The sequence below is a fragment of the Grammomys surdaster genome, unplaced genomic scaffold, assembly GCF_004785775.1.
Source record: "Grammomys surdaster isolate TR1022 unplaced genomic scaffold, NIH_TR_1.0 222, whole genome shotgun sequence".
Classification (NCBI taxonomy): Eukaryota; Metazoa; Chordata; class Mammalia; order Rodentia; family Muridae; genus Grammomys; species Grammomys surdaster.
This window is the reverse complement of record NW_021604667.1, coordinates 2,491,529-2,517,536: the sequence shown is the minus strand read 5'-3', so window position 1 is coordinate 2,517,536 and position 26,008 is coordinate 2,491,529. Positions and strand designations below refer to the sequence as shown.

Here is a 26,008-nt window from a genome sequence, read left to right as displayed (position 1 = left end):
ACACACACACACACACACACACACACACACACACACACACACACACAGTATAATAAACTGTTTTAAAAATTGAGACTGAGTCTCACTAAATTACCCAGGCTGAACTTACTCTGTTGTCAAGTAAGGCCTTGAATTCACCTGCCTCCTGCCTCAGCCACTCCAGGCTTGCAGTGCTGGGCCTGCCTAATAAGTGCTTACTAAACTAACCAACAAAAGAATGCTGACCTTGTCTGCCATCACTACTTATCATTAGCTATCAAGATGGAGGGGCTACTAAGGTTTTGTTATCCTGGCTCATTTGTGTATTGATAGTAAGTTCAGAAAACAGAAATGCACCTGGGTTGGCTTTATAGAGTTCTAATCAGGCCTCCTGTGCTGTCTATGCATAGATTCTGAAGAGGTGCTCCAAGTACAATGAGAGCAGCGTTTACAATGTGCCTATGTTCAATAACCTAATTCAGTCTTTTGCACATGGACATGAAGAAGGCACAGTTCTCTGCTTCACACTGTATAGATGAGGGAGGTGAGGCTCAGAGAGGGCCTGTGGCCTATCCCACTCCACTGGCAGGTTAAGGGCTATGCTAGATTCAATGTACGTGTCATCACCCCTGTGAGCTAATCTGTTCATGGGGACACAGCCATGAGCATAAATAACTGACAACTGTATGGGGGAGGGGAGAACGATGAAAATAGGTGCTTCATCTCCAACACTGGCTGCAAGCAAGCAGTGTGGTTAGTCAACAACATTGTCCATAGCCTTCAGATAGCAGAGGCTTCCCAGGTAGCTGCTGACTTTTTTATTGACGGTAGATGTTTTCTGAGACCTTTCTTCCCCTTTCCTTATCTTCACTTGCTCTTTTTGGGGACAGAGGTGGGAGGTTTTATCTTACCGGCTGTTAGTGTTTAGACAGAGCTTAGCACTAGGTAGCTGTTTGGATTCCCAGATTTTTATTGCTTTAAAGGAACAAGCCAGCTCAGGTCAGGAGTAAAGGGCAGTGAGCCATGATCAGTTCAGTGGCACTGGGAAGACACCTCCCTATTCCCTCCTTGCCTGCTCTCTAGGGACAGTCTTGTTTCCCTGATGGAACTTTGGGGAACTGCTATCCCCAAAGTGTTTAGGGCACTGTATATTTTTTAAGAGAACAAAGGTGACGGCAGTTTTTCTTTCCCTTCACTTTAATAACAAAGCTCCCCCCAAACCCCTGTCTTGCCTAATAGATGTTCAGACATTCACCTGCCCTCACAAAGCATCCTTTACTTCTGACTGCTAAGGCAACGCCACTCACTTGGGCAGAAGTGAGTCCTCAAAGGGGCCAGGCATCAGTGAGACTACAACAAAGGCAAGAGTCGGTCTCCCTCACCTCTCTGAGAGCTCAGTACTCAGCACTCAACACTGTACATACATCAGGACAAGTGAGTGGTCTTTTAGGAAAACATCCTTTTTCTTACTAAGATTAGATGCTGTGCCAACCAGGAGAGGCAAAAGTAGGCAGAACCATTAAACTTGGTTAGTATCTTCTACGAGTGGCTGGGACAACAATTTCCTTATCTTTCCTAGGGTCTTGCTGCTGCTCCTTCCAGGGCACTAAGGACTTTCTTCCCAGTCCTGTGATCAGCCAGACCAAAGGATCATGGGTAAGGAATGGTCTACGCCTGTGCACTGTTTCTTCTTACAGCGGGGAGCTTGTTAAAGCTGCCAACGGGGCTTCCCATGACAGGCTGCTGAGACTAAGCTCTAGGATACTAGAGTTTTCCTAAGAATTTTTTCCCACTTTAATTTGAGGAAACCAGCTTCTGCCCAAAACTAGGCTTATTAAAGTCCAAACATTTGTGTTTCCTTCCAATTTCTGTGTTGAAATCCTGACCTCATGTAATGTTTTAGGAGGTGGAACCTCTGGAAGATAATAAGATCACGAGGCCAGAGCCCTCAGGAATGGGATTAGTGTCCAAAAAGCCATGCCAGGAGGTGTCCTGCTTCTTCTACTATGGAAGGATACAACAAGAACATGCCATCTAGGAATGAGAAAGCAAGCATTCAGCAGATATCAAATTTGCCTTGACCTTGAACATCCCAGCCTCCAGAACTATGAGAAATCCATGTGTATTGTTCAGAAGCCACCCAGCTTACTGTTGTAGAGCAGCTTAAATGGATGAAGGCTTCTGAGCCTTTTTAAACATTGTTATTTTTCTCAAAGGTTCATACACTGAAACATTGAGCTGCCAGTTTTCAAGGTCCAGCTTCCACCTTCTCAGCAGAGGCAAAAGAATGAAAGGCTAAGTTAACTAATTACCTAGCATCTAGGAAGGAGCCCTCTGCTTCCTAGTGGATAAACAAAAGCCCAGAGGAAGGAGAGGGAGCCAGCTTTAACATATACTAGCTGTGTGACTTCTGAGCAAGTAGCTTCCCCTCTCTGTGCCTCCTTTTCACATCCATGAAATAAGACTCATAATAGTACCCATTTTGGAGGTTGATAAAGAGGATTAAATGAGTTAAGAATCTGCCTTATATATATTATCTGACCAACAAATGGTAGTATGGTTACAATTCCTTAATCCAGGGCAGGTTTTTCCTGTCGTTATCTTCTTGCACAAATCTTCATGTGTCTAGCCCTGACAAAAGCTTCAGTAAGAACAGCAGAGTCATATACATTCCTACATTTCCTGAAAGCTGTCACCTAAGGACTGTGAATTGGATGGTGGTGTGATTTTTCAGGTGCCTCCAGATCCATGCACAGTGATGGGAGGTTGGAATGCACAGAGAGGACAAATGGGAACAGTGTGAAGTTTTTTCCCTATCCTGTTTTCTTGTTTGCCTCAAACACAGCCCCACTAAATTGCCCAGACTAGCTTTGAACTTGCTCTGTAGACCAGGCAGGTCTTCTGTCTCAGCCTTCTGGATGTTGGGATTATAAGCTTTTGACATTGTGCCTGGTTCTATCTTGTCCTTTTAGCACATTTGCTAATCTTACCAGTTAACAGCTGTTGGCCATGGGTGGCACAGGACGGAATAGCTATGGTAGGAGACAGTGAATTCTTAGAACAGCACACAAAAGTAGTATTAGAGGACACGAAGAGGTTTCTTTAGGGCAGCGGTCTGGGAAGAGGTCAAGCTTGGGTGTTCTTACCTTCAGTTTGTGTAGGAACAAGCGCACAGACTCGGGGTTCATTCAGTAGCATGGTTCAACTCTGTACTCACAGGGAGGGCTCTTGATTTGCTTTGAACATTCATTTAAAAACAAGTATCAAGTGCCTGTTATGCATCACTACATGTTATAGGGATATACAAAAGTATAACATATACTTCCCACGGGCAAAGAGCTTGCAATTTATAGAAAAGAAACATTTATAATATAAGGGATCTTGTGACACACATAAAAGAGCTTTCTAGGCTGAGTATCCTTTATCTAAAATGATTGGATAAGAAGTACCTCAAATTTTGAATATTTCTTAATTTTGGAATACTTATACATAAAGAGAGATCTTTGAATGGGAGCAAAATTTAAGCAAGAAATTTACTTATGTTTCATATATATTTCATTTTATAAAGCATAAAGGTAACTTTATGCAGTCTTATTCAATTTTTATTATTATATATACATATGCATGTATATATGGTGTGTGTGTGTGTGTGTATGTGTGTCTGTGTGCTGGTACATGTGTGCTGTGGCTTATGTGTGGAGGTTAGAGGACAATCTCAGATGTGGTCCTCACCCCTGTCTTATTAGATACACAGCCTCTCTGTTTACTGCTGTGCATGTGAGGCTATCTGGGCCATGAGTTTCTGTGGATACTTTTAATTCTGCACTCCCATCTCAACATAGGAGTGCTGGAATTATAGATGTACACTACTACTGTGTCTAGTTTTATATAGGTTTGGGGAATTCAAACTGAAGCCCCTGTGCATATGTAGTAATCATCTTCTCAGCCCCATCTACAGTCTTTTCAGTGTGTCTATATTTGTTTGCAGTCCTTTACTTGAGGTCAGTTGTGGAATTTTCCATCATGTGGATGCTCCAAGTTTCTGACTTTAGAGCATTTTGGATTTCACAGTTCCAGAGTAGGGATGCTCAAAACTAAGCGAACTAAGGCACTGAGGTTGAGGAGACTACTTCTGCTTGGGAAAATAAGACAGCTGCTATCAGGAGGTAGTTTTAGTAGGGAAGGGACAGCAAAGCAATAATGTTGAGATAAAAAAGGGTGAGATAGGAAAAATGCTATGGAAAGGAAAATTTCACAGTGAGAGGATACATGGAGAGGCTAACAGCATCCTTTAAAATGAGTTACTCACCAACAACTTTTGGGAATACAACTACTGTGCCCACAGATATGGGAGCAGAAGATGGAATCAGTGAAAAACAGCATCCACCTTTTTCAGAGAAGGTACCTTACACCTAATTTTGTTTCTTCTTCCCCAGGACCCTCCACCCCAGTGGGCTGGAGTGCCTGCACTGTGGTTCTCAAAGGGTTAAATATCTGTCTTTACTCATATCTGAAATTGAATGCCTTATGGGTGGGAAGGTAAGCTCAGTTGAACCTTTACAGAGACAGAAGTCATGCTTAGGCAGAGAGAGGTAGCTGCAGGAACAAAGGCCTGCTGACCTGAATATATAATACATTTGGTTTTCAGGGCTTGGGGGAGGGGAACTTCTTCACTATTGCAACTGGATGCTTCAATTGAACAGAGGCATGTTTTGCTTTGCCCAGTCAGTACTTTTTATTTGTAACCTTAAAAGATAGAAAGATTTCACATCAAAATCTTGATGCAAATTTTAGGGGCTCCCTTGAAAACTGGGCTTGCATTTCTAAATGGCAACCATCCTTCTGAGAAGAGACTCTTGCAGCTTAGCTGCAGCTTCCACCAACTCACTTCACTCTTTTCTGCTACGCATATTTAAATGCTAATCACATTCTGTGAGCACAGAGTTTAGTTCTTCAGAATGCTTTCAAATGGCACGGTGGCTTAGAATACACTTTAAAGGCTTATTGTTTGGGGCTGAGTGCCTGTCATCTGGGTCTCCCCAGCTCTCCTGTCCATGGTGCTTCTTAATTCTTACAGACATTTGATTCTGCAACTCCCTATACAAAGGGCCTCTATAGAGCAGGGACAGTGAAGTTGGAGAGGGAACCATTCCAGGCTAATGGGCCAGCCTTTATGCTCTAAAGGTGATAGAGAAGGATCAACACTGACAGGACGAAAGAATATTTGTTCTGCAAGAAACCCATGGACTGAAGTGTGTACTGATTCTGGCAGCAAACTGCATGGTCTTTATCCCAGTTCCATTGCTGGAAGATGGGCTTGTAATCTACAGAACCTTCAAGTGCCTCAGTTTTCTCATCTCAATAGGCAAGATGGCTCAACAGGTAAAAGTACTTGCTGCCAACCCTTGATGATTTGAGTTTAAGTCCCAGAACCTGCCCTGCATGGTGGACAGAGATCACTGACTCCATTAACACACACACACACACACACAGACACAGGCACACACATGCAGACAGGCATGTGCAATAAAACCGGTATAGTAATAACAGTGCTCACTTTGTAAATTGTTGTAAGGATTGGATGATATAACGAACATACACTTGGCCCAGTGCTTACTGTATCTTCCCGCTCAGTGCTAATGGTTACTTTTAGAATCAATCCTAGAGAACAGTATGTACTGCAGTATGAGCTGATAAGGCCTTTGATTGGAGTCAGGGCAGAAGAAAAAGGACCCATGTGGGAGACTTATGAATGCGGAAGCAAATGGGCTTTGGGTTGGTTGGATGACGGGATGGCAGAGCCGAACCTAACTTCTGGATGCTTGGGTATCTGGGAGAATGATGGCACAGAAAGGGAAAACTCTAGGAAGACAGTTTTAGGGGAACAAGAGTAACTTTGATAGATAGTGGATTGGAAATGATCATGAAGATGTAATATTCAGTGGCACAAATCAGTAGGCTGTGAGCCCAGGACTGAGGAGGGAGATGGGTGTGTGTGTGTGAAGATGTAGAATAGAGCATGAGAAGCTTTCAGTGGGTAAATGAAGGGTCTGTGTCCTACTCAGCAAAGGTTGCTCAAGGTGGTAACCATCTCAGTCAGATTGGAGTCTATTTGAGCACACTGGGGCCTCTGTTTATTCACTGATCATGTGTGTTCTGCTCACTGAGCTGTGCCACTTGGATACCACCTTTGTCCTTCATTTTATGCACTTTCAGTTCAAATGCTGACCTGGCCTGATCCTGCTTACCTTGTGAGTTGTGGTGGGGGCAAAGTCCACTGAGGTATAAATCAACAGGGTGACACATGCGTTTGTATTGGATGAAATGGAAATACCTCATAAGCAACAGAGTGGAGGGGGTGTGCATGGATCTCCTTCCCGATTCTTTCAGACGGCGTATCAGACTCCAGGTCCCCTGTTTGAAGGTGTACCCCAGATTCCCAGCAAAGTGCTTTCCAGTCCATCTCACCTTCTCTTTCAAATACACCTGTCTATGGAACGATTATAGTTTTTTTTTTTCAGAATTCTTTGGTTCTTAATAGGGCTTACAGATGAATCATAAATATCTTTTGTCAGCATTTCTTCCATCTTATATTTTCTTTTTTCTTCACCCCCACCCCTTTTGAGACAGTGTCTCACTGTGTAGGTCTGGATGAACTTGCTGTGTAGACAAGGTTATCCTCAAAGTCACAAAAGTCCGCCTGCCTCCGCCTCCCTAAAGGTTCTGCCACTATGGCCAGCCTGTTGTTTCTTTTTACCAGGTGGAGATCCAGATAGAACGTGCAGGCTGCATTTAGAAGAGTGTGAGTTCAAATGTACAGACTCATGGAAAAGGAGATTTCAGGCATGGTGGTGTTAGGGTCCATGAAAGCACGCAAGGTAGAAGCATTTCATTTCACATACATCTGACCCTTCTGCCCCAGAAACATTCTGTCAAAACATGCGCATACATAAATTATTTACCTCTCCAGCATCTAGCAGGCCAAACAAGACAAAGAAAAACAGAATAAAATGAATGTAAGTCTGGTGAAGGAAGGGCTCAGGTGGCTAAACAAGGCTTCTGATTATTGTCATTAATGTTCAGAAGACTTCCAACCTGGGGTGGTGTTATTAGACAGACAGATTGTATGTACAACTGTCTGGGTAAAAGCCCATGAAGACAACTAGGCACTCAGACAAAGGCGACAGCCACTGTGGTGCTGGGAAAAATTCCCTGTTCAGTTGGCTATCCACCAGACACCTGCTGTTGATTTGCTTCATGTTGGGCAGTGCCATGGAGAAAACCAATGGAATGCAAATGTGTTCAGGTCACAGCAGCTTGGTGCCCTTGTGACAAATGAAGTGGGTAAACCTGCCTGATCCAGTGGGGGCAGGTGGTTCTTATGGTTCTCTCTTCTTGATGAATATTGCATTGTGTGCTTCAGAGAAAAAAAATTTAGGTGTTTCCTGTTGCTTCTGGCCTCTTATCTTCCTAACTGAAAGTGATCCTGAGCTGGGTCTGTGAGGTTAGTAACTCACTAAACTGCTGGTTCATTTACTGCAGTGACACCTAGTGGCCAGAGTAGGTAATGCCATGTTTGCCATTTAAAAGCCTGTGGCTCTGTCCTGGGTGTTAATTTTTAAAAAATATATTATTGACAAGTGATTATATTTATTAACCCGTGAAAAATAAAATTTTGGCTGAGTCATATTAATTGACTTACTATATTTTCAGATGACATTTATGATGTTAATCATAATTAGGTGCCAATCTTTGTGGTTTTTAAAAACAACCACTATGACTTGGCATTTATTTGAAAGCTGTTTTCTCTGTTTTTGTTTTCTTGAGGATAATCTCAAACTGGCTATGTAGATGTTGGTGTTCTTGAAGTTTTGATCCTCTTGCCGCTATCACTGAGATCACAGGCACGAGCCACCATACTCAGCTGTGACTGAGGCTTCTTGACATACTATATATGCATTATCTAGAAGGTTCCAACACAAAGGGAAAATGATTAGGACTCAAATTCTTACTCTCAGTGTTTCTTACCCTGGTTGGAGGCAGATTGTTATGGTAAGGTGATATTCTAGTGCAGAATGCAGTGTTTGCTAGAGTCTCCTAGAGAAAGCCATGTTTTAGCTCCCAGAAAGAGAAAGTAACGCTGAAGATTTATGAAGACTAAAATCTCTCAGCTTCACATCCAGATATCACTGAACTTTACCTAAAACCCTTTCTGATGACTTACCCCTACCCACAGGTCTCAAGGTTTTATTTTAGGTAGGTTCATTAGTTGTAGGTACCAAACTTTACATAAGCTAGGATAGACGCAAAAGATGAGAAAGTGCTGGGGGTGTCCCTGGCAGTAAGAGAGAGATATTCATTCATTCATTCATTCATTCATTCATTCATTCATTCATTCATATTCTCTCTCTCTCTCTCTCTCTCTCTCTCTCTCTCTCTCTCTCTCTCTGTTTTTCGAGACAGGGTTTCTCTGTGTAGCCCTGGCTGTCTAGGAACTTACTCTGTAGACCAGGCTGTCCTTGAACTCATAGAGATCTGCCTGCCTCTGCCTCCTGAGAACTGGCATTAAAGATGTGTGCCACCATTGCCCGTATGAGAAAAAAAATTCCTAGGATTGAAACTTAGGAAGTTAGCGTTTGATTATGTTAAAGAGGTTGAATAGTGGCAGTCTTCTATTGAACTTGAAGAAAGAAGATTGGGCCAGGCAGTGGTGGCACATGCCTTTAATCCCAGCACTTGGGAGGCAGAGGCAGACAGATTCCTGAGTTCGAGGCCAGCCTGGTCACAGAGTGAGTTCCAGGACAGCCAGAGCTATAAAGAGAAACCCTGTCTCAAAAAACCAAAAAAAAAAAAACAAAACAAAAAACAAAAAACAAAATACAAAACATTGGATCTAAAGGAGGGCTACAGGGCTACATACTGGTCCTGAAGAAAAGATGGACTGTTTTACACAAATTACTGCAAGTTTGTACTGTAATGTAATTTCAATCTAAACACAAGACAAAATTGAAGTTTACCAGGAAGGACAAATGACTGTGAAAAATCAAGGAAACATTACAAAGATGAGCAGTGAAGTTAGGAGTGGGTTAGAACGATGTGAGCATTGAAGTGGGATGGTACTGATGCAAGAACAGTCTAGAGGGCAACTGAGCAGAACACTCTGCCAGACATAGAGACCCTGGGCAAACATGTACTGTGTGGTGAAAGCCACATCACAAAGTAGGTGAGAAAAGAAAGACTATTTTAAAATGGTGAATAAGCAATTGGCAAACTATAAATTCTAAATACATTAAAATGTTGAATACATAAATACATTAAGTGTTGAAGTTATAATAAAATGTAATTAAGGAACAAAAAGGTGACTAGTTATAAGGTTGGGGGCTTTGCTTAGCATGTATGAGGTTCTGGATTGCATCAGTACTGACTAAGATGACTATAGGGGTAGCCCTTTGAAGCAGAGAAATAAAGTTAGAAACAAAAAAGCAAGAGCAAAAGTATATGGTTACGTAACATTTCAAAATATATACATCATAACACGTAAACAGACCTGGAAGAGGCGGTTTATGTCTGTAACCTCAGCAATTAGGAGGCTGAGGGCAGAAGATTGCCACATATTTTATGCCAGCTTGGGTACATAGTGAGTTCCAGACCAGCCTGGGCTATACTGTGAGACTCTTATCTCAAAAATCCCACATAAAGAGCATTAAGGCAAATGTTAGAAAATATGATATGGAAGAGAATGTGCAATGCATGCGAAGGTTGATACCTTTAATATGCAAAGACCTGTTGCCAACAATATGAAAATCTAGATATCCCAGGAAAATAGGCAAAGAGCATATACAAACTATAAAGCAATACAAGTGGGCAACTGTGAAGAATGTGCTACCTCACTTGTAAACAATGAATTAGAGAAGTGACAGTTGATATCAGTGACAGGAGATGGACCACTCTCCCTTACTGCTGGTGCAAATGAACACCTCTAATTTTTTGGAGTGTAAATTTCATTAAGAGTCAGTATGGTGCTGGCAGAGGCAGGCTATCTCTGAGTTTGAGACTATCTCTGAGTTCGAGGCCAGCCTGGTCTACAGTGTGAGTTCTAGGACGGCCAGGGCTGCACAGAGAAACCCTGTCTTAAAAACAAAGGAACAAGGAGATGGAGAGGTGGCTCACAACTATCTGTAATGGAGTCTGATGCCCTCTTCTGTCATACAGAGGTTTATGCAGACAGAGCACTAAAACACAGAAAATACATAAATAAATAATTAAATATAAGAACAAACAAAAAACAATTAGGGAGAGAGCTCTCATGAGCAACAGAGAGGAAGTGAGCTAGGCATGGTAGCTCATGCTGAAAATCCCAGTACCCTGGAGACTGAGGCAGGAAGCTCTCAAGTTTGAAGCCTTTTCTGGATTACATGGGAAGATCAAGGCCAGTCCTGGTAATTTAAGATCTTGGCACACAGAAAAATATGCAAGGACAGGGGATGTAGCTCAATGGTAGTAGAATACTAGTCTAACTCCCACATGTCCTTGGGCTCAGTCCTCAACACCCAAAATTTAGAATACTTTAGACTCATTCAGGTCTTGTGACCTGTAAGTCAATTTCTAGGAATATAATGTGAAAAACACAAGAGATTTCATTGCAGTGTTGTTATTCTTAGGAATTAGATACTTAGGAATTAGAAATAGCCCCAGTTATTTAGTTTTGTTTTGTTTTATCGGTTTTTCGAGACAGGGTTTCTCTGGGTAGCCCTGGCTGTCCTGGAACTCACTCTGTAGACCAGGCTGGCCTCGAACTCAGAGATCCACCTGCCTCTGCCTCCCAAGTGGTGGGATTAAAGGCATGCGCCACCACTGCCTGGCTAGTCCCATTATTTAGAAATGGAGAAATTTTAACTATTTCGAACATGTTCATAGGGCGAAATAGCATTTCATAACTAAACAATTAATGGCCCAGAGCTGTATCTGCTATGTGATAAGTAAAAAAAGCAAGCTACTAACTTTTATTTGTAGTCTGAACACAGCTTTTAAAAAATAATGCCAGTGTGTGTGTGTGTATGTATGTGTGAGTGTGTGAACATACATGGAAAAAAACCTAGTAACTATTAGAATCTATAAGCATTAGAGTATTTTCTTTTTTTTTCTACTTTGCTGTATTTCCTAAAATTTCTACAAGCACACGTACATTATTTTTTTTATTGTGACCAAACATACATAATGTGAAATCAACCCTTTAAACCATATTTTAATATGTGCATTATTTTCTAAATCAGAAGTTTTGTTTATTATGTTTTGCACTATAGTCATACCAGTGTGGCAATGGTTCATCTGGACAAGGACAGTAGAGAAGAAACCCAGACAGATGAGAAGTTTTGTGGATCGGAGTGGCAGAGTGGAGTACCATCATGTCTGAAGACAGCATTGGGAAGTCAAGTCCCTTCACGTTTTTTTGGCACTGACCAGACTGGCCAAAGGATACTGTAGCAGGGAAACAGGAAGTGGCGAGTAGCATTGAGAAACTAGAGAAACAAGTCAGAGTCATGTGGAGAAACCAACAAGTGGGACTACTCATTTCAAGTGGCATGCAAATGACCTCAAATTCCTTTCTGCAGAGCTTAAGGAACATATAAGTCATTAAGAGAGTCCAAGGAGGCAGACAAGCCAGCAGAGTGAGGAGTGAGCAGGATTAGGGGAAGATAACAAAACAGTCAGTCTAGCTTGGATTCTGATTACCCACATGTGGCTGTAACATCCTCATGTTATCAACTGATCAGATTGGTTTTGTTGATAAGAATGTAGGCTAAGCTAGTTCTTCAATTTGCAGCCTCTACCTTTCGGATTTTGCTTTGTGCTTTACAGTGAATATATTTTCCCAGTAATTGTTAGGACAATGCTTGGCCAGTTGCACCCTTTGAAATGTCCCCTTGTTGAATGGTTCTTCGTTTATTTTAGTCCTGGCTAGTTAGGAAAGGCATTGTGACAAGAAAGAGTCTTCTCTGTGGTGGCATCAAGAAGGCAAGTTAACAGGTTGCATTTAGCAATGTCCTCCTTTTCTGGTGTTGTAGGAAAGAGAACTATAGGTGATGTATCCAGGGACCAGGAAAGAAAAGGAGACTTATCTGGAAGCTTTCTAGAAGACGGACACATAAAAAGGATGTATAGGCAGTAGCTTAAGCTAGTAGCTCAGAGGTTAGCAGAAGTGGTTTGCATAGTATTTGCATAAGCAGTCCTGAGCTCTGTAGAAAAACGTCATCAGTGGTGGGGCTGTAGGGCAGGATGGGAAGGAGGGTGTGTGGAATCAAAGTGTTGTTTGTGGTTACTCAACTGCAAATGTTTCAAGGTAATCTGCCTCCCACCCCACACCCCAGCCCACCCCAATGCTCCACACCTGCATCTTTCTCTTCACAGTGTCAAAGGGAAAGGAGAGAGTCTGGCTCACAGCAGCAGCCACACAGACATTGGCGAAGTTCTGCAGGTGAGAAAAGCGGTCTCGGGGTCCATTCCAGATTTTTTCCAGGTTCATGTAAACTAGAAGGGAGCCAGCAGAGAAGGGAACAGCACCTGGGAATCAAGTACAGAGAGAGGTTGCTGTCTTGGGAACCACTGTCTGGAGCAAAAAAAAAATTCCTCTGGGGGATACACAAGGGGAATAGGAGGAGTCTGGGACTGCTTAATGCTCTTCCAGTTAACTAGCAAAAGGGCATACTCTGGGGCTGGAGTGATATCACCATAAGATCTAGATGTAAGAGGTGGTCACTCAAGGTTGTGCAGTTTACTGTAAATACATGGTACAGAAAAGAACTGTAAACAAAATCTTGAGAGCTAGGTGTGGTGACACACACCAATGCCATCATCTGGGTGGTAGAGGCAGGAGGATCAGTAGTAGTTCACGTTCATCCTTACCTACAAACCAAGGTTTCTGGCCAGCCTGGGCTACTTGAGTACATGAGACACTGCGTCAGGCAGAAGAAAATAACCCCTAACTAGATGCTGAACTTAGGTTTATGATACATATGTCGAAGGGTGTGGAGGTATACTGGTAATTTATAACTTACATTGAAATCACCAAAGAAAAAGATGGATTTATGAATGGCTCTGTGAGATAAAGTAAAAATATAAACTGATGTATTATTCAGTGAATGTGTGGTTATTTATAATTCTAAGAACTTTTCTGTGTGTTTGAGATACAAAAAAAGGAGAAAAATGAAAAGAAACATGGAGGGAGAAAAGTCACTTTCATGGTACTGAAAAGATAGCTTATAAGTTAAGAGCACCTACTGTTCTTGTAGAGGTGGCTCCCAACCACCTGTAACTCTAGTGCTAGGATATCTGATACTGTCTTGTAGCCTCCATCAGCCCAGCACTCATGTGTACACACACACACACACACACACACACACACACAGAGAGAGAGAGAGAGAGAGAGAGAAAATAAAAATAAAGATATCACTTCTATAGAGCACTTGATCTAGTATTGGAGGCTAGAAAAGGACTGTTCTCTAGTGAAGAAGGAAACATTTTATGATAACCGTGCCCATAGAGGTTACCTGACCTGGCTTAGATATCATATGGTCCAGTTAGCATCATACACTGTATCCTCACCTTCCTAGTAACTAAGATGGTGAGCAAATAATGCATTATCTGATACTCTCACACATCTCCAGAAATTTTCAGAGTCACCTTCAGTTTATAGATAGACTAAATTTGTCCCTCAAAAAATGAGATCTGGGCTAGAGAGATGGCTTTGTGGTTCAGAACACTGGGCCACTCTTGTAAACAATTCAAGTTCAATTCCCAGCATGTACACTGTGGCTCAGGACTATTTGTAAGTTCAGTTTCAGAGGCTCTGACACCTTTTTCTAGCCTCCATGGGCACTACACACATGCTATACACAGATATGAATGCAGGTAAAATACCCCTATACATAAAATTAAAAACTACAAAGAGATCTAATATGGGATAGGGCTGGGGGTGTAGTTCATCCACAATAAAAGGAAGCAGAATATAGGTAGGGTACTGTTTATCTTTAGATATTTTTATATTTAATAAACATATATTTGAAAAGACTCACCAACTTCCTATTTTCTTTCAAAAACATTTAAGGAGTTAGGCATGGTAGCACATGCCTATAATCCCAGCACTAGAGAGGCTGAAGCAGGTCGACCAGTTCAAGGCCTGCCTTGTCTACATAGTAAGCTCAAACCCAGCCTATACTACATTAGACTTTGTCTCTAAATAGGAATTTAGGGATTTTTTTTCTATGTGTTGGGCACTATGCCAGGTGCTAGGACTACAGCTCAAAGCACACTAATTTCTGGAGATTTTAACATCGAATACTATTATAACACCCCTGTGCATATACTAGGCTATACAAGAGGCTTTATACACACAAGTATCAGAGTGAGTAATTTTGCCCTGAAGAACCAGGAAAGAATTGAAAGAAAAGAGAACTATCTCTGTCTCTCTGTATTATGTTATGGTGTTATATTAGGGATTGAAATATAGTCCCAACACTACTCCCTTACTCCCCTCACCTTTTTAACTTTTTGACACAGGCCTTAGTAAATTGCCTAGGTTGGTTTGAACTCTGTAGCCCAGATGGGCCTTGAACTTTCACTTCTGCCTCCACCTCCTGAAGCTAAGGGGGGATTACAGACCCAGCTTGTGTATAGTTGTTTGAGACAGGAAAACCATGTAGCCAAGATTAGCCTGGATCTCATGATGCTTCTGCCTTAACCTCTAGAGTACTGGGATTCCATGATGTGCATGGATCATCACACATGGTTTAGAACATAGAACTTTTGAAGTGGGTCTTGAGCTAAGAGTAGGAGTCCATCAGACACTAAGAGAGTGGAAAGGCAGTCCAGGCACCAAGCATGTATCTCTAAGGAGCACACTTTTTGTATGGCTTGAACATGAGAGCAGGAGAGGCATGGTACAGGATAGGATGAGGTAGGGCAGACTGGCAGGGGCCAGCTCCAAATGACCTAGAATGCCATAGGAATTCTGGCTTTCTCCCTTAGCTTTTAAGGATTGTAATGAAATGAAGGCAGACCATTTGGGAAGATCATCCCAATCTGGCAGCAGTATACAGGGCACATCATGCATAGGGCCACAGATAGGAACATGAGCCTGCAGGAGAGGATAAGTCCCTAGAGTCAGTAGGGAAGATGACGTGGAGATGAGCTAGGACAGGAGGCAGGAGGCAGGCGCAGGAGGCAGGGGGCAGGGGGCAGGGGGCAGGAGGCAGAGGCAGAGGCCCAGGGGCTGGGGTCAGGGGGCCAGAGGGACAGAGGCCAGAGGACAGAGGCAGGTAGATCTCTGAGTTTGAGGGGCCAGCCTTGTCTACAGAGCAAGTTCCAGAACAGTCAAGACTGTAATAGTGGGACTCTGTTCCCCCCAAACAAAAGAAAAACCAACATACCAATCAATGACAGAATCCCCCCCCCGCCAAATAATAATAAAATAAAACAAAAGAAGGGTAAGTCAGCCAGCCTTGACAAAGTGGCACATATCTGTAATCCTACCACTCAGGATAAAAATAAGAGGGCTGGAGAGATGGCTCAGCAGTTAAGAGTGTGCTGTTCTTGTAGAGGACACAAGTTTGGTTCTTAGCACCCAAGTGAGAACACCCATCCATTGCCCTCTTCTGAATTTGGTGGGCACCCACATTCCTGAGCACATATCTCCACACACAGATATAGACATATGATTAAAAAATAATAAAAATAATTTTGTGAGGGAGGGAGAGTTATATTTCTCCAAGAGTGTGGCTCTGGTAGGTTGACCATGAGCTGCAGGATAGCCCTATACCCATAGGTATGTGTGCAGCAAAGGCTGGACTGAATTGTGTTATTAACAAAGGGGACATGAAGTTGAGAGGAGGTAGGGAGGTGAGGGAGTGGATCTTGAAGGAGTTAGGGGAAGATTGGGGATGAATATGATCAAAATATATTATATAAAATTCTCAAAGAATTAATAGAAATATTATATTAAAACCTAAAAATAGGGGGCTGGAGAGTTGACCTAGTGATTAAAAGCATGTGTTGTTCTTACGAAAGATCCAAGTTTGATTCCTAGCACCCACATGGAGGTTCCCTACCTTCCCAGGCACCAGGCATGCATGTGGTACACAGACATAAATGCAGTCAAAACACTCACACACAGAAAATAATAAAAGAAAAATGAAAAACTTTAAAAAGATAACAAATTTTGAATGAGAAATTGTAATCATAGCTTCTGGAAAAGTACTTAAGATCCAGTGAGCACCCCTAAAATATTAGCATTATTATTAAAGATATTAAGAGTTATTATTAAGTACACTCTTGCTTGTTGAAAGCTATAAGAAGGGCTTACCTACAATGGGGATGCAGGGCAAGAAAGCCAATGCAGAAGGCTGGGTATGGTGATATGTGCTTGCAATCTTAGTACAAAGGAGGCAGAGGTGGGAGGATCACTGCAGGTTTGAGTCCAGCCTGGTCTACATAGCAAATTCCAGGCCAGCCAGCCAGCGCTACAGAGTGAGATCTGTTCTCTAATGAACAAATATAAACACCAAAAAAAAAAAAAGCCAACATAGCTGAGGGAGGAGCCTGAGGAACAAACATAAGCAAACTGGCAGTGTCAGATGACCTACAAAGGGCCAAGTATATTAGATAAGAAAGATCTGTAGGAGAGATGTGAAGATACCCAGAGCACAGTAGTACCCTAGAAGCCGACTTTCCAGAGGATAGACTGACTAACCTCACTTAGTACTGCATAGATGGACGAAATCAATCCTTCTGGATTTGGCAAACAGAGTCCTTGTGTATATGTAGCTCTGTCAAAGGCTACAAATACCATTGAGATCCTGCCGTGCTAAATCATGGATACACACACTGGGGACTCCTGTCAGCTGAGCAGTTTTGAGGGTGACTCGGAATCCAGGCTTTTCTGAGTCACTTGCCTTGCTTGGCCTGCAATCTTTAAGTCTCTAAAATTGTGGTATGGTATTATGTGCCTGTAATTTCAGTACACAGAAAGCAGAAGTTTGAACTACTTTCACATGTGTCAAAGAACAGCCTTTTCTTGGGTGTCAAATTCCACCTTACCTAAAACAGTGAGGGACACCCCTCGATAAAGGGCCAGGAACCCTTCTTGTTGATAAACAGTAGACAAAGCATGGATAAGCCCCCTGTAAGATGGTTCCAGCATGTTCTGCACAATCAATCGGGTTTTGATGAGGTCTGTAGGGTATGTGACAATCGTGGAAACCATGCCTGCGAGACTTCCAGCCACAATCGAGCTCCACTGGGAAATATGGCCCAGGTCATCCATGAAGAGCACAACAAACCTGGTGGTGGGGAAACAGAAAGCTCAAGATAGGTCTAGACTGTGCTGGCATGCTCTATACAGCTTCAAATATTTCCTAGCATTTGGAAGTACTTTACAATGTGTCTTAGTTAGGGTTTTTATTGCTGTGAAGAGATACCATGACTATGGCAACTCATAAAGGAAAACAGTTAATTGGGGCTAGCTTACAGTTTCAAAGGTTTAATTTATTATCACCATGGCAGGGAGCATGACAGCATTCAGGCACACATAAGAGCTGCTGACAGTTCTACATCTTAATATGGAGGCAGAAGCGACTGTGAGTCACATTGGGCATAGTTTGAACAAATGAGACTTCAAAGCTGACCCCTCAAAGTGACTGTACTTCCTCCAACAAGACCACACCCATTTCTTCTGTTTTAAAGAATTATTTATTTTATGTATATGAGTACACCGTAGCTGTCTTCAGACCAGAAGAGGAAATCTGTCCCCACGACAGATGTTTGTGAGACACCACGTGGTTGCTGGGAATTGAACTCAGGAACTCTGAGCAGCCAATGCTCTTAACCACTGAGCCATCTCTCCAACCTCGACTGCATCCGTTTCAACAATGAGTCATATGTCCTAATAATGCAACTCCCCATGGGCCAAGCATTCAAACATATGTGTATATGTAGGCCATTATTTTGTAAACCACCATACAACATGAAAAATATCATAGAATTATACTGAAATTATTGGGTAGTAAATTTAAATTCTACCACCATATAATGCTAGCTAACTGTCAGGAAGTCCAGCCTCTGATCTATATCTTCTCCAAATTCTTTCCACTTCACCTCCAGCATTTTTCTACCTTTTATCTGAATAATCTAACTTGCCAGTGGGCTGTAAATGAACAAAACCACCTGGCAATCGCTATACTGGAATGCAATCTGTCCATCCTCTAGACACTAATAAGGAACAGAATTTCCTGAAAGGAATGAAAACAGAAATTTTACTCTCCTCCACCACTGAGAATGGAAGCCAGAGTGTTCTACACATTAGGTATACAGTTCTGTTACTGAGCTACATCCCAAGTCCAGCACCCCAGAAATTGAGTTTTGAACACAATGGACCAAGCCAACATCACCTTTAATTGTAGCCACTGGGCTTTGGCTAGCTGCACAAGGCCCTACATCCAGTTACCTGATTAGACTATAATGATTAACTAGCTAACCTATAATCAGTTGGCTGGTTGGATGACCAAACTGTCACCATTTTAAGTTGTTTTCTGTACCTTGCTTTTTGTTTTCCTAGAAATGCTGTCTGAGTGTCATGTGGTGGGTTGGACTTCTTAGAAACTCCTTGGTTCTGGGAGATATCTGATTGGACTTTGGTTTGGTTTTGCTCAAATATACTCTGTTAAATTTAGTCTAAAGAATTAGTTTCCTGAGCCAGGGGAGTGGTGGTGCACGCCTGTAATCCCAGCACTTGAGAGGCAGAGGCAGGTGGATTTCTGAGTTCAAGGCCAGCCTGGTCTACAGAGTGAGTTCCAGGACAGCCAGGGCTACACAGATAAACCCTGTCTCAAAAAACCAAAAAAAAGAAAAAAAAAAAAAGAATTAGTTTCCTTTGTAATGATAATTATAATCTTATAATCGAAGCTGTTATTTTATCAGTTATCAGAAAACCAACAAACAAAAATAGTGAGCTGGGCAGTGGTGGTGCATGCCTTTGATCCCAGCACTTGGGAGGCAGAGACAGGTGGATTTCTGAGTTCGAGGCCAGCCTGGTCTACAGAGTGAGACAGCCAGAACTACACAGAGAAACCCTGTCTCGAAAAAAAAATAAATAGTGGCAAGGTATCTACTTTTCACCCAGCAGACTGGCATCATACAGCAAATGATGGGGGGAAGGTGCGGAAACTGATAACCCTCACCCTTTACTTTGCAGTATCTAGTAAAGTTGGAGAGGCACAGGTCTTTACTCTGTAATTCCATTTCCTGGCTCACAGCCTAGTGGAACTCTTACAGCTCTACACATGAAGACATACTACAGACATTTCTTATAAGAATGCGAAGCTCCAACAGTTAAATGTCATAATGTAGGGGAATGGATAAATGGTGGCATTGCCATTCAATGATCCCATATGGTTAAGATGAATGAGCTTGGACAAATCATAGAAACACAAGAAATAAGTCATGAAAGCTTACTGATGGATGAATAAAACAGGCTGCAGAGTGATCTGTAGTATATGGTAATCATAAACAATAGAACCCATACATCTTGTGTAATGTAAACAGGTACTTAGGAGTCTACAAGTAGACCCCTGGGAAAGGGGAGAGGAACTAGGACCAAGAACAAACATGAAGAGGACTCTACCTCCATCCAGGCTTTAGTATATTTAAGAGAGAGATGTGGGAGCCAGGTCTTGTCAAGTCATGGCTCTAGGCAGCCTGTGGCAGAAGAATCACTTCATCCCAGTAATTTGAGCCCTGCTTGGCCAAGACTCAAACTCAAAAATGAAACAAAGGGGTTGAGGATGGAGTTCAGTGATAGCAAAAAAAGAAAAAACAAAAAGAAAACCCAGCCAAACACACACACACACACACACACACACACACACACACACCCCTCAACATCAACAAAGATATTTTGGGATTGGTGTTGTGGGCCTGTAATGCTAGCACTTGGAAGATTAAGACAGGAGAATCTTGAGTTTGAGACCAGGTTGGGCTACAGAAAAAGTTCAAGGTCAGCTTACTTTATAAAGAGAGACCGTCTAAAAATAGTACATGAAGTGTGGATGGTAGGCATATGAGTGTTTGACAAACTATGCTTTGTATTTCTCAGTAGGTTTAAAATTTACTTAAAATTACTTTGCACAGAGTTTTGCAAACACAAACCATAAACTACACTGTTATAAGCCTTCTGAGGAGCAGGGCATCCCCAATCATGAGTGTCTACCCCAGAAGAAATATTTATAGGGGTACTTTTACACAGCACATGCTTCCAAGCCACAAAAAAGCAAGTTCATTCCTTAATGAAAAGTTTGGGAAACCAGGAAAAATAGTACTTTCTGCCATGGAATGGTTCAGGGAGAAGGCTCCGAGGGTTTGGAATAAAAGCAAAATTACAGAGTTGGGCTAAAATAGTACTTTTATCTTTTTCAAAGTGAAAGTATTCCCAGTTCTTTGGCTCTCGAACTTCCAGTGGAAGGGTAGGCTTCCTGTTGTTCAGGTGACAGCTGGCCTGATGAATAATGAGTGGGCATTCAAGTGAAACCAGCTGAGGGATTCCAGGCTACTGCTTCTGCTCTTAAGTTAAAAGGAGTTCATTCGTAACATCTCCTTCAAGGGGTTATTGGTGCATCTCAATTGGACTCCTGGCTATGCTCCCAGTATCGAAGGGAAATGATACACAGACAATTAAAGCTGCTATTCACCAATAGGTCACTGGCCTCTGTGTTAATGCTGGCTTACTGCTTTTTTCCCCTGGCCAGTCAAGTTGGAGGGAAAGGAGACACAGGAAGTAGAAATGGTTATCATATTGTCTGCAGCAAGCTGGAAAAAAAAATCTACTTGGACTTTAGAATGCAAAAGCACCATTCTTTCTCCAATTCTCACTCCCCAAACCACTCCACCATTCTAGAACATAGGCTAATTTATTGTCCATTTGTTGACCTACTATAATGTGCCAGACACTGGGCTAGTTCTCAGCTTAGATCACGTAGGAGAGAGCTCAGCAGTCCTGACAATGAAATGACTGATAGAGGCATCTAGAGGAAAACAGGCCCTTGGCTTACCAAAGTCCTTGAACTAATTATGTTGGTTTGTTGTATGAAGTAGTCTTATCAAATGTAGAAAATGAAAAAGAAGAACTGAAGGGTATTCTTCCTTCCCAGACTCTTAATCACTTATCTTCCCTTAGAATAGCAACGTCAAGGGGCTGGAGAGATGGCTCAGTGGTTAAGAGCACTGGCTGCTCTTTCAGAGGATCAAGGTTTGGTTCCTATCACCCACATGGCAGTTCACAATTGTCTGTAACTCCAGTTTCAGGAGATCTGGTGCACTATTCTGACCTCTGTGGGTTCTAGGAATGTACATAGTGCAGGCATAAGTACATGCAGGCAAACAGTCATACACATTTGAAAAAAAACAGTCAAGGTAGAGAACCTCATTAGCCTACCAATGACATCACTATGGTCCCTATATCTTAAAAAATTCTTGTCTGACTGGCTGGGGCAGTGTTCCAGTTTTGTTCTTCCTCCTGTACATATGAGCACAGAAGCTCTTTCTCAGCGAGGCTGAGTGCACTGGTGATCTGCAGGAACCCCTTCCTTTCAGCTAGCTCAGATTCTACACAAACCCCTGGATATATGTGATCAGTACTTGTCATGCTAACACAAGCTAGCAGCCAACATACCCCAACACAAGCTCATGATTGGTTATGGAATAAGGAAATGGTAGTGGCTCTGAGCAATTTGCAACTGTAGGCACCCAAACCAATGCATATTCAGACAAACAAGCAGTTGTGCAGTAAAGTTGGAGGAGGATCTTCTTTTTTTTAAATTTTTTTATTTTTTTTGTGGCTGGAGAGACAGCCATGGGTGCTGGGAACCGAACTCTTATATTTTTGGTTGTGAGCCTAGCCTTTAACGGCTGAGCCATCTCTCCAGCCCAGGATCTTCTTTTTGATGCATTTGAAAGTCACCCAGTGTATTCTTTGCTTGTGACAGAAGCATAGCACAAAACACTCTAACCAGTAGTCTCCTTTCATTGTCAATCCAATTAACAGACATTTTAGCTGTGTAGTAGTAGACACACCCCTGGACTAAGGAGCCAGAAGATCTGTTTTTAAGCTAGAGCTCTGTCATTGTAATTATGGACAATTTTTTTTTTCATCCACTCCATTGACTGATTACACTGGATGTTTTGTTCCAATTCCTAGTCACCTGTTTTGCAACTTCGTGGTCAGGAGAGAGTACCAATGAATGGATATGCTGATTAGCCATGACTGCCATCTTTATGTAATCAACCTTTCTAAGTATGCCTTGTCTTTCACTGGAATGTTTCTCTTCACTTTTCAAAAAGAAAATAATCTGTCAGGAAAAAAAAAATCAGCAAGCCTAGTCTATGTAACTCTTTGCTCTTCTGTCACCAACCCATCCCAGATCCTTTCAGCTGCTACATGGTGTGGCAGACTTCTAGCTGCAGCTGCCACCCACAGTCTTTCACCTCTCCCATCCTATGCTGCCACCATGAGACAATCACCCCACACCCCTCTTGAGTTGTTTTTAATCCCAGCACTTCCCCCACCCTGCATAAATATTTCCCACAGCCACCCTCACATACCAAGTCTGATTTTCAAGATCTCATTCCAACCTGCTTTTCCAGCTGGTTGTGCTGCATGCCTTTTCTCTTCTTTGCTTGCACTGACATTCCCTGCAATGCCCCTCATCTTTGCCCATAGGACTCCTACTTACTCTCCCAAGGCCAAATTCAGATATTTTCTTGTCCTCTGTGAAGACTTCCCATCTTCTGATCCCTCACCTGCTGTCTATTTCCATAGCATTTGATTCACAGAAGTCACATGCCACCTCGAGCTTTATGTGTGTGGATGGAGACATACTGGTCTTTTTTTTTTTTTACTAGTATGTTATAAACTGAGGTAGGGGACATACTTCTTTTGTTCTTCTGTTTTCTCCAGCTTTTATGTCCATGGTGCTTACTTCTGTGTACTAACTAATGTCAAATAAATGCAGAAGGAAAGGTGGCATCATGTACTACAAACAGTATGAGGTTTGGAATCAGAAGGCCAAGTAGTGATACTGTCACTGATTTGAGGTGTCCCAGCGTGAGCTCAGTTCTAATCAGTAAATATGGACATAGTGCTTCCTGTCTTGTGTCCTATGACTGTTCTAGGCAGGACACAGAAGTTGCAAAAGCCAAATGGTGTAAATATATAAGATGGTTAAAAGAAAAGCCATGCCATTAGAATCAGGCTTTGAAAATCTGTTCCCTTCCCCTGCTCCTTCGTACACATTCTATTTTATCCAAGGAAAGATTTCTCTACCACTTTGTGCAGAAGAGAGGGAAACAGGGAAAAATGGAATCATTAAAAGTCAAGACTGCAGGACAGATGTTGCTGGGGGAAAAGAGCAGAGGCCACAGGAGAATGCTAACTGGGAACACTATAAAGGTAAGGATGATTCCATTCAGAGCATCAATTGCCAGGAGAGCCTCCCAGCTCTGGCCTTTCAACTAACTGCTTGACTCTCTCCCAAGGCTGAACTGTGGTTACTACTGACCAGTTCTTAGGGCTGAGAGTATAGTGGTAAAGCACCTCACTAGCCTGCTCCAAGGCCTGTGGTTTCACTTTCAGCACTGGAAACAAAGTAAGAACAAAACAAAAAGTGTCTGGACCAGCTCCTGCCTGTAAGCTGTCTGTCTAATTCAGAACCAAAGCCAGTCTTTAGAGCTGGCACTGTGCCTACCGAATGAGGAACTTACAGACCATCATCCCCAATAGAGAAACAGCCCCTCCTCCAGAGTTGCCATCACTGGCTTTCTTTTTTAGGCTTCCCTTCCAGCTCCCATGCAAATATCCTTGAGCTCTTTTTAAGGTCACTCACTTGCATCTGTCATTTGCATCTTTAGATCTTACCCTAGCAGTGGTTAATGTGGGAGAAGGTGAGAAAATGCCACAGGATGACATCAGTGGGCAGCTGGGAGTGGGGGAACATTAGGCTGAGGAGACAGGTCCCTGCTGGGGAAAGGATGCTGCAGGCCCCATTGGATCCTAAAGCCAAGTTAGGCTGAGTTTGGAGTTAGGGATGGTGGACAGGAATCTTTTTGAGGTCACAGACTGGTCCCTCTTCCTGTACTAAGCACGTACTCCTTAGGATACTGGTCTCATTTTTTACACACCATCAAGAGCGTTCTCTCCTCTCCTAAAGCCAGAAAAGCAAACATTTTCAAGTTACTAGACATTGGGAATGGATAGACCTCATCTCTTTGGGAAGCCTTTTTGTTTCTTTACCCCCAGATATCATTTGATAATTCTGCCTCCTCCCAGAAAGACTCAAGAATTCACAAGACTGCAGTTGACAGGGCAAGAATCTCAAGAGCATATGAAAAACTGCTACTGTACTTTAGGGGCCACACATATGGCCTTGTAGTCCCAAGGCCAACAACCTCCGCCCCCAGCTCTGCCATCCCAGTCCGACCTCCCGACCCCTCCCACCGGGCTCTTACTTTCGGTAGGCGGCCAGCTGCACCACGCTGCAGGGGAAGAGGCGCAGGCACGCCACGCCGTTCCCTTTCCACAGGGCCCTTGGCCCCTCTGACAGCCACACGTGGCGTCCGGTGGCCCACAGCCCCTGGGAGTGGCTTGGCAGTATGCCGACTTGGGCCAGTACAGTGGCGAGCTCCAGGGGCGCGGTGAGGCTGAGGCTGAATGCCCCCGCCAGCCCCGCACACAGGAGCCGCTGGCTGCCGGTTAGCCGGCCATCCCGCCTCCACGTAGCCATCCAGACCCAGCCCTGTGCCGGCCACCTCTTGGCTGGTGCCCTGGGCTCGCGGGGCAGTTAGAGTAGTTCGGCCAGGCCCCGCCCGGCTTGGGGCGGACTTCTGAGATGAACTGGGGAAGTCAGGCGTACACCCAAGCAGCGCCTCAGGGCTAGGGTGGGATCAAAGGCGACTCTCACAGGTATCTGAGGCATGCTCAGTCAGTGTGTTTGCAATGAATAGGCAAGACTGAGGCTTCCGTTTTCTGTGGCGACTAGTCACTGTTCTATCAAGGCCTAGCCAGCAACACGTATTCCTTAGGTATTCCCGTAGGTACCTTGCTTCTATCTCCTCTCCACTCCACTGAGTATCTTCTCTTCTGTCAGCCTCTTTTATTTTAAATCCAGAGTGCAGGAAAGACAGACCTTGAGTAACGACCACAGCAGCTACCTAGCAGACACTTGCCAAACATTCAGCTTTTAGAAGATAGGGTCTCATTTTCAGAGAGTGTGGTTACTGTTGATATCAGGCCCCGAACCCAGTGACATCACATCTAGGCGACTCCCAGATCGTTGCCAAGGCAGTCACCATACATTCCCAGAATCCACCTGGCTACCTCCCACCTTTATCTGAGAGAGGCAATGTCACCGCCCATATAAATAATCAGAGACCCCTGACCTCTCTCTCCCCATCTTCTTCTTCTTCTTGTCCCCACCTTTGCCCTATGTCCTGAATAAACCTCAATTGGAACCCTTTGGTCTGGTGTGGTCTGTCCTGAGCTGTGCGTGGACAACATCATTGGCGAGTCACGGCACCAATGAGATAAAGAGATAGAGAGTGCCGGGCGGTGGTGGCGCACGCCTTTAATCCCAGCACTTGGGAGGCAGAGGCAGGCAGATTTCTGAGTTCGAGGCCAGCCTGGTCTACAGAGTGAGTTCCAGGACAGCCAGAGCTACACAGAGAAACTCTGTGTAGAAAAACCAAAAAAAAAAAAAAAAAGAATTACTATAAAGATTAAAGAAGTAACCAGTTTGTATGTTGCTTTTGAGGGTAAGATTAGATGTTACCTTATAGAAAGGAAACTAAGACACAAAGACACTTGCTCAAGGCTGAGCGTTCACCACCACACAGAATCAGGGTTCATATGTAGGTCAATTTTAGACCTACATCTACCAAGGGCCACCATACTGCATAGTGGCAGTATGTACATTCAGTGATTCTGCATAGTGAT

The 26,008-nt window shown here is 43.1% G+C and overlaps 1 protein-coding gene across 3 annotated transcripts in view; it reads right to left on the bottom strand.

Moving 5' to 3' along the window:
* Positions 1 to 24,911, bottom strand: part of Slc25a43 (solute carrier family 25 member 43) — a 33,889-nt gene extending 8,978 nt beyond the window's left edge. For 2 of the 3 annotated variants that reach the window (XM_028773175.1, XM_028773176.1), the window contains exons 1-3: positions 24,526 to 24,850; positions 17,071 to 17,312; positions 12,368 to 12,540 (exon numbers count right to left, since the gene is read on the bottom strand). In XM_028773175.1, coding sequence (XP_028629008.1) covers positions 12,368 to 12,540; positions 17,071 to 17,312; positions 24,526 to 24,800 — 690 coding nt within the window. In that variant the 5' untranslated portion in view covers positions 24,801 to 24,850. Of the gene's footprint in view, positions 1 to 12,367; positions 12,541 to 17,070; positions 17,313 to 24,525 lie in introns of all 3 variants that reach the window. The other variant, XM_028773173.1, reaches the window with a different exon arrangement.
* Positions 24,912 to 26,008: the final 1,097 nt, after the last annotated feature.